The sequence below is a fragment of the Anolis sagrei genome, chromosome 2 (assembly GCF_037176765.1).
Source record: "Anolis sagrei isolate rAnoSag1 chromosome 2, rAnoSag1.mat, whole genome shotgun sequence".
NCBI classification, from domain to species: Eukaryota; Metazoa; Chordata; class Lepidosauria; order Squamata; family Dactyloidae; genus Anolis; species Anolis sagrei.
In genome coordinates this window covers 205,268,089-205,288,650 of record NC_090022.1, presented here as the reverse complement: position 1 = coordinate 205,288,650, position 20,562 = coordinate 205,268,089, and the positions used below count along the sequence as shown (strand labels likewise).

The 20,562-nt window shown below is 42.9% G+C and overlaps 2 protein-coding genes across 3 annotated transcripts in view; both read left to right on the top strand.

The window, feature by feature from the left end:
- The first annotated feature begins 5,365 nt into the window (after window positions 1-5,365).
- On the top strand, window positions 5,366-8,837 carry LOC132767480 (E3 ubiquitin-protein ligase Topors-like). The gene has a single exon (XM_060762521.2). The coding sequence runs from the start codon at window positions 5,481-5,483 to the stop codon at window positions 8,730-8,732; it is 3,252 nt and encodes a 1,083-aa protein (XP_060618504.2). The 5' UTR covers window positions 5,366-5,480; the 3' UTR covers window positions 8,733-8,837.
- Window positions 8,838-15,425: 6,588 nt separating this feature from the next.
- RIGI (RNA sensor RIG-I) overlaps window positions 15,426-20,562 on the top strand; it is a 36,170-nt gene continuing 31,033 nt past the window's right edge. Inside the window, exons 1-2 of one of the 2 annotated variants that reach the window (XM_060762522.2) lie at window positions 15,426-15,681; window positions 19,378-19,506. In XM_060762522.2, coding sequence (XP_060618505.2) covers window positions 15,576-15,681; window positions 19,378-19,506 — 235 coding nt within the window. In that variant the 5' untranslated portion in view covers window positions 15,426-15,575. Of the gene's footprint in view, window positions 15,723-19,377; window positions 19,507-20,562 lie in introns of both variants that reach the window. The other variant, XM_067464349.1, reaches the window with a different exon arrangement.

Below are 20,562 nucleotides of genomic sequence, written 5' to 3'. Positions count from 1 at the left end.
TGCACATTGCCCTGATATTTACAAAAATGATAGGAAGTTGAGTTGATAATGTATAAAAACCAATCCTTGTTATTATTTAGAGAACTTTTACCCTTCTCGACTACAAAGACACTCAGAGCAGCTTACAAAATTTTGATTTGCCCTCAAACTTACAATGTACATAAAATCAATAATTATTGCATAGATATTAGGTAAGACACAATGTTGGTTGAGTTTTACTAGCTGCTTCCCTTCCACTTAATGGCAACTTGTTTTATGACTGAAGTTGCGATAAGATTTCAGTATTTTTTTGTACATTATTTTTATTTCCCTGTACTTTGCCACAGAAACCCTGGCGGACTCAGAGGTGATAGAGAAACAACTTACCATATATACCAGAGTATAAGCTGACCCGAATATAAGCCGAGGCACCTAATTTTACCACAAAAAATTGGAAAACATATTGACTCGAGTAGAAGCTGAGGGTGGGAAATAGAGCAATTACTGGTAAATTTCAAAATCAAAATAGATGCCAGTCAAATTACATTAATTGAGGCATCTGTAGGTTAAATGTTTTTGAATATTAACATAAAACTAATTTAAGAATGTCCAACTCTGATTAAACCATTGTTCTAACCTTCAATGCTGACGTATCCTTCCATTAATAATACAGTAAAATAATAAATATAACAAAATCATTATAAAGTAAAATAATAAATGTACTCATACTAATAGGATAAAATAATGTAATAAAAACAAGTAGAGAAAATAATAATAAAGTATAAATAATATTAATAGAGTAAAATAATAAATGCAATAAAACAGAGAAAATAATAATAAAGTATAAATAATATTAATAGAGTAAAATAATAAATGTAATAAAAGCAAGTAGAGAAAATAATAAAGTATAAATCATAATAAACTGGCAAGTTCTTGGTGGGATGGGCATACCAAGCCACCTTGTCTCTCTCCTGAGGAATCTACAAGGACCAAGTAGCAACAGTCAGAACTGACCACGGAACAACAGACTGGTTCAAAATTGGGAAAGGCATATGGCAAGGCTGCATCCTCTCACCCAACCTTTTTAACTTGTATGCAGAATACATCATGTGATGTGCGGGGCTTGATGAATGCAAGGCTGGGGTGAAAATTGCTGGAAGAAACATTAACAACCTCAGATATGCAGATGACACCACTCTGATGCCGAAAGCGAAGAGGAGCTGAGGAGTCTTCTAATCAAGGTGAAAAAAGAAAGCGCAAAAGCTGGGTTGCAGCTAAACATAAAAAAAACCAAGATTATGGCAACAAGAATGATTGACAACTGGAAAATAGAGGGAGAAAATGTGGAGGCCGTGACAGACTTTGTATTTCTAGGTGCAAAGATTACTGCAGATGCAGACTGTGGCCAGGAAATCAGAAGACGCTTACTTCTTGGGAGGAGAGCAATGTCCAGTCTTGATAAAATAGTAAAGAGTAGAGACATCAGACTGGCAACGAAGATCCGCCTAATCAAAGCCATGGTATTCCCTGTAGTAACCTACGGATGTGAGAGCTGGACCTTAGGGAAGGCTGAGCGAAGGAAGATCGATGCTTTTGAGCTGTGGTGTTGGAGGAAAGTTCTGAGAGTGCCTTGGACTGCGAGAAGATCCAACCAGTCCATCCTCCAGGAAATAAAGCCCGGCTGCTCATTGGAGGGAAGGATAGTAGAGACAAAGTTGAAGTACTTTGGGCACATCATGAGGAGACAGCAAAGCCTAGAGAAGACAATTATGCTGGGGAAAGTGGAAGGCCAAAGGAAGAGGGGCCGACCAACGGCAAGATGGATGGATGGCATCCTTGAAGTGACTGGGCCTGCCCTTGAAGGAGCTGGGGGTGGTGACGGCCGACAGGGAGCTCTGGCGTGGGCTGGTCCATGAGGTCACGAAGAGTCGGAGGCGACAACATAAATAATAATAGGGTAAAATAATAAATGTAATAAAAACAAGTAGAGAAAATAATAATAATAAAGTATAAATAATATTAATAGGGTAAAATAATAAATGTAATAAAAACAATAATAAAAAGAGAGAAATAAATATAATACTAAAGTTAAATAAACGGTCGCCGGCGCCAACGTTCGAAGCAGGTGAGCGAGTGGGTTCTGAAACCGTTGCTTCATCCGGGTCCTCTCAGGCTTCAGGCGAGCGCGAGCCGCAAGACACAGAGAGAGAGCGGCACGCGCCCCTCTCAGCCATTCCTGCGGAGTCTCCCAAAAAGGATTGTAATCTCCCCCCTCCCCCCTTTGGGAGAAAGGGAAAAAAAATAGGTGGTGGGCGGAGTTTCCCTCGAGGTCCTCGTTTGTCCTATTTGGGCCCTGCAGGTGGTTTGGACTTCATCTCCCAGAATTCCGGCAGTTGGCCCAGATGGTGGGAGCTTCTGGGAAATGAAGTGCCAAACCGCTGGAGAGCCAAAGGTTGGGAACCGTGTTGCTCTGGCAGTCACATCCTGTGTGAATGTGATTAAGCATTCCCTTTTCCACTCTAGTTGGTCAGAGGGCCCTTCCACACAGCCATATAACCCAGAATATCAAGGCAGATAATCCCACAATATCTGTTTTCAACTGGGTTATCTGAGTCCACACTGCCATATATTCCAGTTCAAAGCATACTGTGGGATTTCCTGCCTTGACATTCTGGGATACAGGGCTGTGCAGGCATGTAGCCGGGGGGGGGGGGGGGGGGGGGGGGGGCTCGGGGGCTTCAGCCCCCCCCCCCCCGAAATTTTCATGATGGTTCGCGAAAAGGCCTTATTGGTGCATTATTTAAACTGTTATGCTTATTCATATCATGATCTGATCACCATACTCAATATATCCCATATGCATGGGGGTATCGGGGTAATGATACAAAAGGTTTGCTAGGCTAGACCCTCTTTCACTCAGACTCAGCCCCCCCCCCGAAACTCAGCCCCCCCCGAAACCCCCCCTGAAAAAAAATTTAGCCCCCCCCCCCCCCCCCCCGAAACGAAATCCTGGCTACGGGCCTGGGGCTGTGTAGAAGGGCCCTGGGTCTTCAGAAAAGCTACTCCCTTCTGCTCAGCAAGCATGTAAGACTATCAAATGCTCCCAGGGCCCTTCCACACAACCCTATATCCCAGAATATCAAGGCAGAAAATCCCACGATATCTACAACACCTACAACAAAACCTACAAATATCTACAAAACCTACAACAACCCACAATATCTGTTTTGAAGTGGGTTATCTGAGTCCACACTGCCATATCTTCCAGTTCAAAGCAGATATTGTGGGATTTCCTGGATTACCCGAGTCCACACTCAGATAATGTGGGATTTTCTGCCTTGAATTCTGGGTTATAGGGTTGTGTGAAAGGGCTAGCATACTTCAGTTGTGTTTTCCATCCAGCTTGGTAATGTTTTTGTAGCTCAAAATGTTGCATGATACCCGCTTGGGCAAAATTATTATTTGTTCCCTTCGTGCCTGCAGCAGAGAGTTCCAAAGGCTGCACACACTTAAAGTGTACTTGTTTGGCTCTGTGCATGTTCAGACAATCAGGAAACCAGCTACAGACTGCTTATGATATCTTAATAAATTGGTTACCCTGAACTCTGTGCTTCTCTTGCCTTTCCTTGCTGTAATGTCTCTTTCCCCAGCCATCATGTATTTCTCCACGTTGCATTTCAGCCTTTCCTCTTTTCCTTCTCTTTCCGGATAGCTGGTTCCCCCATTAGAAAGCCTCTGGTAGTTTAAGCTCTCTCTGCTCATTATATTTCTCTCCCTGCCACCCCTCCCTGTCTCAGAACACACTCTCTGGCCTCTTTTGGGACCTAACCAAGGATTCTGAAGAATAAGTTTTCCAAGCTCGAGAAACTATGTCTCCCAGGATTGCTGTTAAAAAGAACTCTTTACCTGCTGAATACTCATATGTTCTAAAGTTGTTTTCCTTATCTGTTCCCATCCTTGCAATGTGTAACCATCCTGCTTTTCTGTTCAAAGTCCCCCCAAATCCCATTTTGCATGCTTCCCATTCCCAGTATGGAATTGTATTATTTCTATGTATTTTCCCTTCCTCATGATTCGATCTACATAACAAGGGAGCCTGGCTTGGATATCTGTATGTACTTGGGAAAACGTGCATGAAAAATGCCCTAAAAATTCCCTGCCTTTTTCTATGTGCTCCTATGTTATGTTACTATTGTGCTTCTGAGATTTCCTGTTTCTTTTCCTGGATGGAAACTGAGATTATAGAATAGGAATGGTATTTTCTACCCCACCCCAACCCCACCCCGAGGTTATTGCACTGTTAACACAAGTTATGATTCATGGGATAAACAGTCCAGCAATGCTTTTGTTGTTCACTTTGCTAAAACATTTCATTGGTTGGTACTTGAATAATCTCATGTTTAACCTTCAACTGAAAGCAAATCTGCTTTTGATTGGCACAAATTGAGTTAAACATATGCAAGGAAGCAGGGGAGCGGAAGGTGATTTATTGTATATTTCTTTAACCACTGCCACCAACGCGAGGTATGAGGTTTTACTATGAGATATGGCACATCAGACGCAGTATGGATGGAGATGAGACTGTTTTAACTAAAGATAACAGGTTTATTTGGTAAACAGCATATGGTTGCAAGTTGTAAACTTTCTTATTGAACTTTGGTTTGAATTGCTTTCCACTCTTCCAGGTTCACAGTATCGTTTACTCTTCCAGGTTACACTGTATCATTTACTCTTCCTGAGGTGAAGTTCTTTTTATTAAACAATGTTTCAATATAGGTATTCCTCTCCTATTTGATCTGTCCTTGATCAAATGACTCAACAAGCTTATTCTTTAGCCTTAACCTAACTAAAGAAACTGGCTATGTTTCTCCTTACAACCTTGTTAGACTGAGAAACCTCCAGACTGCTTATTCAGGCTTCCCAAAGCCTCACTATTTTACTTCACCCTTCCTTTCACTCTCTCACTGCTCCCCATACAAACTCACTGCTTCCCAGAACACTAACCAACTCCCAACTAGGTTCTTGTAGGTTTTTTCGGGCTATAGGGCCATGTTCTAGAGGCATTTCTCCTGATATGGCCCTATAGCCTGAAAAAACCTACAAGAACCTAGTGATTCCAGCCATGAAAGCCTTCGACAATACATTCAACTCCCAACTGACACAAACTGTCCGTTGCTCCACTCTCTCCCCTTGGCTCCTCCCACTTCTCCAACTGCTGCCAGCTTGACTTGGTCACCATGGCAATGCTGACTGGGCTTTTCTTTGAAATAGGCGCTCCAGTGTTACTGTGGCTAGCCCCCATATATATATATATATATATATATATATATATATATATATATATACAATTTAAACATGCAAAGTATTAATAACTTCCTCACAACATAGTATGATTACTTTTCTCTCGATGGCTTTGTTTTCAGAATTTGACACCACTGACCAACCACTCGGTGGCTGATCGCTTTTCATCTAAATTTGGCAGAAGGAAATTGCACCAGACAATGCCACCATCAGATGCCTCACCAGACTCTAAATGCCCAATATGCTTGGACAGATTTGAAAATGTATCCTACCTGGATTATTGTTGGCACAGATTTTGTTTTCGATGCATACAGATGTGGTCTAAGAACAAAGCAAAATGCCCACTCTGCAAGCAGCCTTTTCACTCAATTGTGCATAGTATAAGATCAGAAAATGACTATAAGGTATATACAGTCAAGCCTGCAGAGACCGATGCCTTTGTCGGTACTGACCGGGTGCCTTGGGATGATGAGACCCCTGGTCCATCCTACTCAAGCTCTGACCAAGTTTATGCTACCCGGTATACCACTTTGGATACTTCAGAAACATCTGATGAAGAGCTCTCCACCAACGCAGCAGTATTGCCAACACAGTTACTACCTTCTATGGAGCGGAATGAGGACAGTTGTGATTCCCTTGAAAACTGTGTTATTGCTGGCTATGTGAAGTCACTGGATGAGAGAACACCTGAACTTGTGGAACTGTCTTCAGACTCTGAGGAATCGGTTGTTGATGGCTGGAAATGCAAAGAAGATCAGAAAACAGTGAAGCCCATCCAGTACCAGAGTTTTAGTGAAACAGATGCCAGTGGGTATGCCTCTCCTTTCTCTCTTGGGTCCAGAGATGGTAGTGCCAGTCGTAAGGTGAAGGTGTCCTCCTCGAGTAAAAACCAAAATCACAAAAGGAGTGAACATGACAATAATAAAGCCAGCGGCAGTACTTGTTTACAAAATTCACCTAGAGAGAGAGAAGACGATTATGATGACAGCTACGCTTTTACCAAGAAGAGGAAATCCGAAGTCTACGCACCGCAATTGGACCGAGAACACCGCAGTTTCAAAAGTAAGAACAAGGATAATAGCCTGGAAAAATGGAAGAAGAGGGATAGCAGCAGACACAGGCACAGAAAGAATAAAAAGAAGTCCAAAGCCCAACACAAAAGCCTCTCTCAAAAAAGCAAAGTTCTGTCTCTGAGCAATGAGAGCATCTACTCTCGAGAACTGAGTCGATCAAGATCTCGTAGCAATGATTGTAGCAAAAATGCAAGGAGGCAAGATAGTGATGATTACTTCAGAGGCCAATACCACAGCAAGTATGACAGGAATGCCTCCCGAGATTATTATGAATTATCTTATAGTAGGCGGAAGCAGTACCCCAGGCATTCTCCTAGCCCAGATTATGGAGTCCGCTCTTTTTACGAGCGAACCAATAATCAAATTTCAAGAGGTCGCAGCAGAAGTTACTACTATGGACGGGATAGATCAAGAAGTCAGTCCAGCAGCCAGTCTTGCACTTCTTCTCGAGGATCAGACAGAATGCGATCAGAGAAACCCAGTGGCAAAAGGAAATACAAGACCCGCCACCTCGAGAGTATGCCTAGAGGAAGTGAGGAAGCTGCTTCTGCATCTTCTAAAAAAGAAAGCAGCATGTCCGAAAACCTTGTGCCAAAGCATTGGGAACCTTACAAAAGGTCAGCTGGCCTCTTGAACAGTCAGTCAGAAGCTGACATCCCACGAAAGAAGGAGAAAAAGACGTCAAGAAGTCCAAGTGTGGAGATTATTTATGAAGGGACAGCCACGGACATAACAAGGCGTCAGAAGAGGAAAAGAAAATGGGACAGGAAGCCACACACAAACCAAGTGGGCTATTCTCCCATTTCTTCGCCTGTTGTGATTACAATTGACAGTGACAGTGATAAAGCCAGTGAAATCCAGGATAATACTGAGTGTGACAGTATCATCTTCTGGAGTCCTTTGGACCCATTTCCTCCAAATGAGAAGGAGACAGAGTCCTCATCACTACTCTTGGAAGCCAGGGACGATAAAGACAACAAAGCTGATGAAGCTGAAAATGTGAAGGAACACAGTGTGATTCCCAAAGGGGACGATGTAGGAGATGAAATTCTAAGTGGTTTTGAACCTCTAAATGGAGGTGAAGAGCTGCAGGATCCAAATGGCAGGCATGCACCTTCTATGGCAGACAATAGCAAGGCTTCGCCTGAGCTGAGCAATGGAGAAACTGAATCTTTTTGCTGCTCGCCAACCCACAAAAGCCTTTCTCACAAAAGCAAGGTTCTGTCTCTGAGTAATGAGAGCATCTACTCTCAAGAACTGAGTCGATCAATATCTCGTAGCAACAAATGTAGCAAAAATTCAAGGAGGCAAGAAAGTGATGGTTACTTCAGAGGTCAATACTACAGCACGTATGACAGGAATGCCTCCGGAGATTATTATGAATTATCTTATAGCAGGCAGAATAATAACTCCAGGCATTCTCCTAGCCCAAATTATGGAGTCTGCTCTTTTTATGAGCAAACCAATAATCAAATTTCAAGAGGTCGCAGCAGAAGTTACTACTATGGAAGGGATAGATCAAGAAGTCGATCCAGCAGCCGGACTCGCACTCCTTCTCGAGAATCAGACAGAACGCGATCAGAGAAACCCAGTGGCAAAAGGAAATACAAGACCCGCCACCTTGAGAGTATGCCTAGAGGAAGTGAGGAAGCTGCTTCTTCTAAAAAAGAGAGTCACGTGTTTGAAAACCTTGTGCCAAAGCATCGGGAACCTTACAAAATGTCAGCTGGCCTCTTGAACTGTCAATCAGAATCTGACATCCCACGGAAGAAGGAGAAAAAGATGTCAAGAAGTCCAAATGTGGAGATTATTTATGAAGCAACCGTCACAGACACAAGAAGGCATCAGAAGAAGAAAAGAAAATGGGACAGGAAGCCACGTGCAAATCAGATGGGCTACTCTCCCGTTTCTTCACCTGTTGTGATTATGATTGACAGTGACAGTGATAAAACCAGTGAAATCCAGGATAATACTGAGTGTGACAGTAGCATCTCCTGGAGTCCTTTGGACCCATTTCCTCCAAATGAGAAGGAGACAGAGTCCCCTTCACTACTCTTGGAAGCCAGGGATGATAAAGACAACAAAGCTGACGAAGCCGAAAATGTGAAGGAACACAGTTTGACTCCCAAAAGGGACGATGTAGGAGATGAAACTCTAAGTGGCGTTGCACCTCTAAATGGAGTTGAAGAGCTACAGGATCCAGATGGCAGGCATGCACCTTCTGCGGCAGACAATAGCAAGGCTTCGTCTGAGCAGAGCAATGGAAAAACTGAATCTTTCTGCTGCTTGCCAACCCACAAAGCATCCTTGCTCTTACGCCTCTCAAAATATCTTCATGAACATTTGTGTCAGTTGGACACATCAGAACAAAATCTATAGCCTTGTAAACAAAATGTTTTGTGATATGATTCTATTTTTTTTAAAAAAAATACACTTTTCTTAAAAGCACCAAACTTCTTGTTTGTGTGCGAAAAATGATTTAATTACTTGTGTGTGAAATATATGTTATCTTGAATTTTTGTACTTCAATCAAAAGGTTGCAATATTCCTTGTTATTGCCACCCCCATCTTTTGTAGACTGTATGTTGAATGTTTATTGTGCCACAACAATATGCTGTATTTCCTCCTATTTAATATAGACTCGCCATATTTCTTTTTAATATACTTAGAAAATAAGATTGTTGTGGGTTTTTAAATGTGAAAATCTGGGGATAAACCATTTTGCTTTTGTTATGTGCTTAATTTGTAATGTTCTGTGTTAAGGGAAGTTTTTTAAAAATGTGCTTTTATAAAAAATGAAAACTGGAAAAAAAAACCCATCACTTTTGCTATAGGCTTAATCTGTATAGTTCACTGCTTTGTGTTATGCCTAGAACATTATTTTTCTATCAGGGATTTTTCTCTCTTTTTAAATGGCTGATCTGCCTTTCTGCTATTTCTTTCTTCTCAAAGAAACACTTGCTGCTTCTCACTCTTCTCTGCTGTGTCTCTTAAGCATATATGTAAGATAGATGTAGGCTGTTTTTTATGTACATACTTCACAAAAGATTTGAAATGTATTCCCAAATAAAGATTAATTTATTTTTCTTGCACAACACTATTTCTTCTCCAGTTTTTGAAAGGCAAACGGACATTGAACATTCCCAGGGGCAAAGGTCAGGAACCATGTTGCTCTGGCAGTCAAATCCTGTGTTAATGTGATTAAGCATTCCCTTTTTCACTCTAGTTGGTCAGAGGCCCTTCCACACAGCTGTATAACCCAGTATATCAAGGCAGATAATCCCACAATATTGGCTTTGAACTGGGTTATCCGAGTTAACACTGCAATATATTCCAGTTCAAAGCAGATAATGTAGGATTTTATTCAACTGCATTAAATCTTGTGTAAAGTTTGGTGATTCCCAAGTGGAAACAATCTACTAAATTAAATAGGCCTTCGAGGATGAAGCAATGGGCACCACACAGATAAAGGAGTGGTGCAACAGCTTTAAAGATGGCCACGCATCAGTGGAGCCCCCGGTGGCGCAGTGGGTTAAAGCCCTGTTCTGGCAGGACTGAAGACCAACAGGTCACAGGTTCGAATCCGGGGAGAGGCGGATGAGCTCCCTCTATCAGCTCTAGCCCTTCATGCAGGAACATGAGAGAAGCCTCCCACAAGGATGAGAAAACATCAAAATCATCCAGGTGTCCTCTGGGCAACGTCCTTGCAGACGGCCAATTTTCTCACAACAGGACACTCCTGACACGACAAAAAAAAAATCAGTGGAGAGTGAAGCACGTTCTGGTAGGCCTGCAATATCCAGAAATGAGATCGTCATTGACCAGGTAAGGACTCTTGTGATGCAGGATTGTCGATTCATGTTAAGAGAACTTGCAGATGAGGTGAGCATCAGCATTTGATATGCTCATTCCATTTTGACTGAGGATTTGGGCTTTAGGAGAATCTCAACGAAGTGCATGCCAAAGCTGCTAACAATCAAACAGAAGCAATTCCATTTAGAGATCACACAAGACATGCAGCAGACTGTGAACTGTGATCCCAACTTCCTCAACACTGAAGTGGGCCAGGTTTTAGCACAGCAGGTTAATCACCAAGCTAGAATACATCTTGCCAACCGGAAGGCTGATAGTTTGAAGCCCGGGTCAAGGTGACCATCTGACCTTCTACCCAGCTTTTGCCATCTAGCAATTAGAAAACAAATGTGAGTAGATAAATAGGGACTGCATTAAAGTAGGGAGGTATTTTAGACACTGTTGTACCTCGGAGTAGGTTCACCTTGCTGAAAACACCAAACTGCACACAGCCAGAAGTCTTTATAGTTTATTAAAAAGTAAAAGATAAAAAGCTCTTAAAAACAAAAGTAATGTTCCAAAAGATCAATACAAAAAGCACTTTGAAGCATGATTTAAAAAGGCACCAGCAAAGCAAAATCCCATGAGAACATGACTAAATCCTGAGACCATGAACACAAGAACTGCAAGATAATCTAGACAAGCAAATACAAGCTCCTTGGTTAAATGAAAAGTTGCCCTGACAAAGGTTTGGTCCCAAACACACTGCTTAACACCCTTTGCAAAACATAAAGGTGTTTCTTTGGCCTCTGACCTCCTTCTTGTTAGCTATTCTCACACTCCTTCGAACTCTGAATTCCAAACGGTCAGCATGATCTAAGGTTCCCATTTCGTCAAGGTCAGTCTGTTCGTTAGTGTTATCCTGTTTGCCTTCCTGCTTATTATCAGGCTGAGAAATGTCCTCCTTTTCTGAATCAATTTGCACCTGCACCTGGCTAGTTTCGGTATCAACAATCTCATTTCTTGCTGTGGGAAACTGAACTTGCATCCCCTGTTCCTCATTGTCTATAACAGGGGCATTTTGGACCAGATTGTGAACTTGAATCCCATCATCCTCATCAGAGATACTCTGTGATTCCAGCTGACCATCAGAGGCACTCTGTGGTTCCAGCTCAGTCACAATAGGCATGGTGTTTCGATCAGAAAAAAGAGGAAGTTTATAAACAAAGAAACGCTCTTCAACAAGGAGATGGAGTGACAGCACTCCCTTGTGGCCGGAAATGAGCACAGCCTCCAAAGATGCCAAAAGATGGGAAAGCATGTGCGTATATACATACACACACTCCTCTATCTATTGTCCGTTTTGTCATTGTATAATCGGCACTGAATATTTGCTGTATATGTGTTCTGTGAACCACTCTGAGTCCCCTTTGGGGTGAGAAGGGCGGAATATAAAAACCATAAATTAAAATAAAATAGAAATAAACACTGATCACTGGCGATGAGTCCTGGGTTTAGGGGTATGAGCCAGAAACCAAATTGCAGTCATCACAATGGATGCATCCAACATCCTCAAAGCCAAAAAGAAAAAGGCAAGTCCAAAAAAAAGTCATGCTGACGGTCTACTTTGACTCCAGTGTTGTGGTTCATCACAAGTATGTAACACATGGTACTACCATCAACAAGGAGTACTACCAAGTGGTTCTATGTTGGCTTTGTAAACCTGTGAGACGCAAATGACAGGACCTGTAGGCAGCGGGCAATTGGCAGCTCCATCATAAAAATGCACCTTCCCATTCTTCAAATTTGATATAGAGTTTCCTGGGCAAACACAGCACACCTGTGCTTCGTCTGAGTCCCTACTTTCCCAACATGATTCCATGTGACTTCTGCGAGTGTCTCATGGCCATTACACCATTACAAAAGATGGTGAATGAAGTCTGCTTATGGTGGCCCTATGTCTACACTGTAGAACGAATGCACATCAACACCATTTTAACAGCCATGTCTCAATGCTGTGGAATAAGAGAAGTTATCATTTTATAAGGTCTTCAGCCTCTTCTGTCAAAGAGTGTTGGTGCTTGACCAAATTACAACTCCTAGGATTCCATAGCATTGAGCCATGGCAGATAAAGTGGTGTTCATTCTACAGTGTAGACACACTCATAGTCATAGTGCTGCCATAAACTGAAGGAAAAAACAAGGTAACGACTCAATAGTGGGGAAATAAACTACTACATGCACCCCTCCCAGTTTAGAAAGGGAGAGTATGGAAGGCGTGCCCTAATTTAATCCAGTTTGAGGTCCTTTCCAATCCACTCTATAAGATCCTACATTATCTGCTTTGAACTGGGATATATGGCAGTGGTGACTCAGATAACCCAGTTCAAAGCAGATATGTTGGGATTTTCAGCCTTGATATTCTGGGTTATATGGCTGTGTGGAAGGGCCCTCCGTTTAAAATTCCTGCTTAGTGTACCCAATCCTCCTAAAAATGATTCCCCCCCCCTTAGTTCTGGTTTGAATTACAATCCTGATCTATTTATATGTGTGGCAAGCATCCAGAGAATGTTATGTAATTACTTTCCTCTTGGATAAATGAAAGTGTCCTTAGTTTCTATTTCTTCAAGCCCAAGCACAGTAAAAGGAGAAGGAAACTCCTTGCATCTCCAGTCAATAATCCAGAAGGAAAGAAAACACCCTTCTGCACTATGTGTGCAAACACAACTCAGTCATTAACTTTAACATGGCTGTAACATTGGACACATATCCTTGGGAGTGAGTACGCTGTGTCCTATTCACAGGGGACGCTGTGGTTTTTAGTTCTAAATATGTTTTTATGGTTTTTAACCATTGTTGGAATACTGCCATATAATCCAGTTCATAGCAGATAATCCGGATTTTATCTGGTAGTGTAGAAGAGGCCCCATATAATCCAGTTTAAAGCAGATAATGTGGATTATATGCTTTGATGATCTGGATTATATGGCAGGGTAGAAGGGGCCAGAGGCAATGTAGAAGGTGTCCTCATTGCCATATAATTCAGTTCAATGTGGATTTTATACAGCTGTGTGGAAGGTGCCTGAGAGCCCTTCCAAACAGGCCCTATATCCCAGGAACTGATATGCCGGATGCATTTTCATTCACTGGACCAAATTTGGTCCAAATACCCAATATGTCCAAATTTGAATACTGGTGGAGTTGGGGGGAGGAACTGATTTGTCATTTGGGAGTTGTAGTTACTGGGATTTAGAGTTCACCTACAATCAAAGAGCATTCTGAATTCCACCAACAATGGAATTGAACCAAACTTGGCACACAGAACTCCCATGACTAAGAGAAAATACTGGAAGGGTTTGGTGGGCATTGACCTTGAGTTTTGGAGTTGTAGTTCACCTACATCCAGAGAGCACTGTGGACTCAAACAATGATGGATCTGGACCAACTTGGCACGAATACTTAATATGCCAAAAAGTGAACACTGGTGGAGGTTTGGGGAAAAACAGACCTACCAATTCATCACACTAGAGAATGAATCCACATTAAATCCGGCTTCTGCCTCCTGCAGAATTCTGGGGTTTGTAGTTTAGTGAGGCTGTCAAAGGCTCCTCCCTAAACTACAAACCCCAGAATTCTGCAGAAAGCAACAACCAGATTTAAGGTGGATTTATACTGTAGTGTGATGAGGCCCCCTGACATTTGGGAGTTGTAGTTGCTGGGATTTATGGTTCACCTACCGTCCAAGAGCATTCTGAACCCTACCAATGATAGAATTGGGCCAAACTTCCCACAGAGAACTCCCATGACCAACAGAAAATACTGGAAGGGCCTAGTGGGTATTGACCTTGAGTTTGGGAGTTGTAGTTCAGCTACATCCAGAGAGCACTGTAGACACAAACAATGATGGATCTGGACCAAACTTGGCAGGGATACAGAGGTGGCCGTAGGTAATTTTCAATGGTAAGCAAACAGTATTTTGGTGCCCCCTCCCCAAACCAAACACTGATTATATATATATATAAATGGATATGGGCATGGACAAATTTTGTCCAAAACACATGGAGGGCCGAAGTTGGCCCATGCCATATATATATATATATATATATATACACGCACATACATACACACACACACACACACACACACACGGATACGCAATATGCCCAAATGTAAACACAAGTGGAGTTTGGGGAAAACAGACCTTGACATTTGGGAGTTGTAGTTGCTGGGATTGATAGTTCACCTACAATCAAAGAGCATTCTGAAGTCCGCCAACGATGGAGTTGAAACAAACTTGGGACACAGAACTGTCATGGCCAACAGAAAATACTGGAAGGGTTTTGGTGGGCATTGACCTTGAGCTTTTGGAGTTGTAGTTCACCTACATCCAGAGAGCACTGTGGAATGAAACAATGATGGATCTGGACAGGCCCGTAGCCAGGATTTCGATTCGGGGGGGGGGGGGGGGGGGGGGCTGAGTTTTTTTCAGGGGGGGTTCGGGGGGGCTGAGTTTCGGGGGGGGGGGCTGAGTCTGAGTGAAAGTGGGTCTACCCTAGCAAACCTTTTGTATCATTGCCCCAGTACCCCCATGCATATGGGATATATTGAGTATGGTGATCAGATCATGATATGAATAACGTAACAGTTTAAATAATGCACCAGTAAGGCCTTTTCGCGAACCGCCATGAGAATTTCGGGGGGGGGGGGTTTAAGCCCCTCAAGCTCCCCCCCCTCCCCCCCGCTACATGCCTGGATCTGGACCAAACTTGGCAGAAATACTCAATATGCCGAAAAGCCAACACTGGTGGAGTTTGGGGAAAATAGACCTTGACATTTGGGAGTTGTAGTTTGTCTGGTTCACCTACCGACAAAGAGTATTCTGAACTCCACCTACGATCGAATTGGGCCAAACTTCCCACACCGAATCCCTATGACCAACAGAAAAAAACGTTTTTTTCTGATGGTCTTTGGCGATCCCCCTGACACTCTCCTTGCGACCCCTCGGTTGAGAAACGCTGCTGTAGAATGAATGCAACTTGATTCTGCTTGAATTGCATAGCTGGCTACTCTGAGTCCGTGGGCACCCAAGTTTTGCACAGGCTTTCGCTTGGTCCAGAGGGCTCCCCAAAGTGCAACTCCCGGGATTCCCCGGCCTGGAGATAGATCTAGCAGTTGAAGTGCTGCCAAACCTTTTCCTCCTCGACTCTCCGCCTGCTTTCGGTTTCTCTGCCTTGGGTTTCGTTTCCAGCCCGGGCTCCGCCTCTCTTCCCAGCCGGTCGGCTTCTGGAGAGGGAAAGGGAAGCCGGCGGAGGAGGAGGAGGAGGAGGAGGAGGCTGCGCCCCGGGACCCTTGCCCCCAGCCTGGGGGCCCCCTGCCTTGCTTCCTCTATAAGAGTGCTTGGGAGGCAGGGAAGAGAGCCTCGCCTTCGCCATGAGTGCCGAGGAGAAGGAGAACTTGCTCCGCTTCGGGCATTACATCCAGAAGACCCTCAACCCCGTCTACATCCTCTGCTACATGAAGGACTGGCTCTCCGATGGTCAGCATCTCCCTCTCCCTCCTCTCTCCCTTCTGCTCCCAGTGTGTGCCTGCACTTACTTATTATTATGGGTGTGCACAAGGGAGTGTATATAGGCGCGCCCCCCCCACACACACATCGCTGGGTATATCGATATAGAAGGATGTGTGTATGTATTTGTGAGTATGTTTGCATGTATATGTATATGCATGTATATGTGTATCAATATATGTGCACATAAGTGTCCACAGATGTGTGTAAGTATGCAACTCTGCCCAGGGACTGAAGACCATGTCATCATGTTGTGTATACATTTTTGCATTATGTGTATATATGTATGGGTAGGTAATGGTGCTCCATGCAGTCATGCTGGCCACATGACCTTGGAGGTGTCTATGGACAACACTGGCTCTTTGGCTTAGAAATGGAGATGAGCAGGGCCGTAGCCAGAAAATTTTTTCGGGAGGGGTTGAAATTTTCGGGGGGGGGGGGTGAAACCTGCCTCCTAGCTCACGCTGAAGCAAAGAGCACAGCAGGGGGCAGAGCAGCCTTCAATAGCCTGCCCCTCCGCCCCTGTCAACCACCTCCACCAAGTCTGGCCTCCTTAATGAGAGCATTCAACACACACACACCCAACTTGGTTGCTTCGCTACATCGGCTATTGCTGCAAGTAATGACAGTGTGAATAAATTGTCAATATTTGCCTGAGATAGTGCTTTAAGAACGGAAAACGGAACGTTGGTGGACAGGAAAAGAGATTTAAAGATGGGCTGAAAGCCAACCTTAAAAACTCTGGCATAGACACTGAGAACTGGGAAGCCCTGGCCCTTGAGCGCTCCAGCTGGAGGACAGCTGTGACCAGCAGTGCTGCAGAATTCGAGGAGGCACGAGTGGAGGGTGAAAGAGAGAAACGTGCCAGGAGGAAGGCGCGTCAAGCCAACCCCGACCGGGAACGCCTTCCACCTGGAAACCAATGCCCTCACTGCGGAAGAAGATGCAGAGCAAGAATAGGGCTCCACAGCCACATACGGACCCACAAGGAAATCCATAATGGAAGACCATCTTACTCGTCCAACGAGGGATCGCCTAAGTAAGTAAGTAAGAGATAGTGCTTGCAGTTCTGGAAGGACTCTTAATTTTTTGCATCTCATAGACTTAGCATGGGGATTTGGTTAACCAGTTAAAATTCATGAGTAAACCAGGTTTTTTAAAAAATCTGAAACATTTGGGGGGGGGGGGGGTTGAACCCCTAACCCCCCCCCTCGCTACAGGCCTGGAGATGAGCACCAACCCCCAGAGTTGGACACGACTGGACTTAATGTCAGGAGACAGCCTTTACCTTTTACCTATGTATGGGTATATATGTATGTATATGTGTGAATGTATGTGTATATGTTTGTACCTACATGCGCCCTCTATGTATGTACATGTGTGTGTCCATGTGTTCATCTGTATACGTGTATGTTGATTGAAGTTGTGGTAGGGATTGAAGACCATGTGATCATGCTGTGTATACGTTTTTCATATATGTGTATATATGTATGGGCATATATGTATGTATATTTATGTATGTATGTGCATGTTTTTGTGTATATGTGTGCCCTATATGTATGTACATGTGTGTGTGCATGTGTCCATCTGTATATGTGTGCTGTTTAACTATGTTGATTGTGGTTGTGGGAGGAACTGAAGACCATGTGATCATGTTGTGTATACATTTTTGCATATATGTGTATATATATGTATGGGTACATACAGGCCCATAGCCAGGATTTCGTTTCAGGGGGGGGGGGGCTGAATTTTTTTCAGGGGGGGGTTCGGGGGGGGCTGAGTTTCGGGGGGGGGGCTGAGTCTGAGTGAAAGAGGGTCTAGCCTAGCAAACCTTTTGTATTATTACCCCAATACCCCCATGCATATGGGATATATTGAGCATGGTGATCAGATCATGATATGAATAAACATAACAGTTTAAATAATGCACCAGTAAGGCCTTTTCGCGAACCACCATGAGAATTGGGGGGGGGGGGGGAGGAGCTGAAGCCCCTCAAGCCCCCCCCCCCGGCTACATGCCTGGGTACATATGTATGTATATGTTTATGTATGTGTATATATGTGGATGTATGTGCATACATGTGTGGCACTTTCAAACCAGGAACAGATGTTTTTCTAAATTTTGTTACATAGTGTTATAGTTGTCTCTTCACATTTGTGGGTTTCATATCTGTGAATTTGATGATTATTCACAGATTTCATTGAAATTGTTCTCTCTAGGAATCTCTAGGTTCAAAAAGTAAATCAATTTGTGTATATTTAGGGGGAGCAAGTGTGATACTTACTTGGATGTAAGTGCCATTGAATATGCTGTGACTGAATTACCATCCCTTCTCCACCCCACATGCAGCCAGCAGATTGTAACTTCTGCAAAATGCTAACACCATTTGTCAAAAACTGGGAATAGAAATGGGTTTCTGTGAGTTTTCCAGGCTGCATGGCCTTGTTTCAGAAGAAATCTCTCCTGACATTTTGCCCACATCTATGGCAGGCATTCTCAGAGGTTGGGAGGTCTGTTGGAAACCAGGCAACTAAGGTTTATATATCTGTGGCATGTCCAGGGTGGGAGAAAGAACTCTTGTCTGCTTGAGGCAAGTGTGAATGTTGCAATGGGCCACCTTGATTAGTGTTGAATGGCTGCTTCTTGCCTGGGAAAATCCTTTGTTGGAAGGTGTTAGTTGGCCCTGATTGTTTCATGTCAGGAGATATTTTCACCTCATCAGAAGTGACCTGAAGATGGGACCGAGGGTTAGTCTGTAATGCCTTTCATGTTCCTTGATCCGTGTTTGGGCATTGCTGCATTTGGTGGTCTTGATGTAGACTTGTCCGTAATTGCATGGTATACGGGAGACTCCTGCAGAGTTGAGAGGATCCCTCTTGTCCGTTACTAAACGTAGCATTTGTTGGATTTTCTTAGATAGTTTTATGTTGTAGTTGACCTCTTTTTAAAAAATGTTTGGATCAACATTTTAAAATATTTTAGATATCAATTGTTGATATTTTTTTCTAATAACGTATTCACTCTGAGTCACTGCAGGATAAACACTTGTTTGAAAAGTTTGCAGAAAACCCTCCTTGAAAATAAAACGAAACAGGGTTCCATTCAAAATGAAAAGCACTCTTTCTGGAGCAACAAAACCCAACTCTTGTGGGTATACAGCGTTGATTGTGAATTCCTATTCAATTGGGGTTTCATCTTAAAGAACCTGATACGGGCTCTGTCTACACTGCCATATAATCCAGATTATCAAAGCAAATAATCCACATTATCTGCTTTGAACTGGATTGTATGGGCTCCTTCTACACTGCCATATAATCCAATTCAAAGCAGATGATCTTGATTTTGTATGGCAGTGCAGAAGGGGCCATGGGTTTTCTTCTCATTCTTGCTATTTCCTTTCTGACATTGTATGATTGTGGGTCATACAATGTAATGATTTCTGAACTAAATAAACACTTAAATTCAATGGTTAGTCCTAAGTAGAATAATCCATTATCTCAGTTGGAATTTGGTAAATCATGACTCATGGAAGTGCAGTTGATTCAGTGACTCTATTCTGAGGATTAACAATTGAAGGTCAGGCCTGATCTCCATGATACTGATATCTTTGTGGTGAAAAATTCACTTCAGTGATGGCAAACCTTTTCTGTTTTTTCTCTCTCTAGACATGGTGGAGAAGATACAAGGGCTGAAGGACAACCCAACACTGGCTGCAGAGATATTTCTTCAGTCAATTGTGAAACTCACATCAGACGGATGGTTTCGTGGATTTTTGAATGCGTTGAACGCAGCAGGTTTGAGTGTGCTGTAAACTTTCATTACTTTATCATGCATGATGGTGTACCTTTCAAAATATTAAAGCTTTCTCCATGCGAGAAAGGCAAAGATCCATTAGACACCATTTTCTAAAACAGAGTTGTGGAAAGCATGTGACTAGTGTCCAGTAAATTTTGCTGAATACAAACTATCAACTGGTGAAGTTATTTAATAAAGTCAAAATAAGGTATTTTTGACAGGTTTAAGTGCATGTGCAGATTCAGATCACCATATTTACACAGGGTTTTCTGAGACAAGGAACACTGGATATACAGCCAACACTTGGTATTCCTTGGTAGTTTCCCATGCAAATACTATCCAGGGCTGACCCTGTTTAACTTCCAAGACCCAGTGGAATATGGCGTGTTCAGGATATTTAGGCTTAGGAAATTGTATTTATAAGAGTTACTGATATGATAATGTTATGAATTTTAAAAAGTGTTTATGGAGTACTTTGGAGGAAGCGAATCTTGTATATTTCCCAGTATTATTTATTTATTTATGACATTTATATCCAGCCCTTCTGACCCCGAAGGGGACTCAGGGCGACTTACATAGTGGCATTATTCCATGCCTGAACAACAACAATTAAAAGCAATTTGCCAACAACATATGTAAATACGAGGGGTATTGTAACAAAGCAGGGAAGCCACCAGTTTGTAAAGAAGCATGTACATATGTGCGGTCCTCTGCCAACACTTTAATACCCGAGACACTCTGTGTGTTGTAAAACAAAAGCCTCTTGGCTTTGAATCACAGGCTTGAGGCTCTCATTTGTAAAAATTTAACAATGTTTATTTATAACTTTAAGTTCCAACACTTGAGGTACATTTGTGTCTTGTCACAGCCTTGAAGTCTTGCATTCAATATGATTCATTTGGTTACTTTTCCTTTTAAACTTTCAATCTTTCACACCAACAAATATGTTACTTTTCTTTATACACTCCTAACTGTCCTCTTTTCTGACTTAGGCAACTCTGGCCTTCTCTATTTTCCTTTAAAACAGAGTTTCCCCACTGTCTCTCTCTCAGACA

What these genes read in the sequence shown, in the direction of transcription:
- LOC132767480 (XM_060762521.2), top strand. Translation starts at nt 5,481, where the DNA reads ATGCCACCATCAGATGCCTCACCAGACTCTAAATGCCCAATATGCTTG.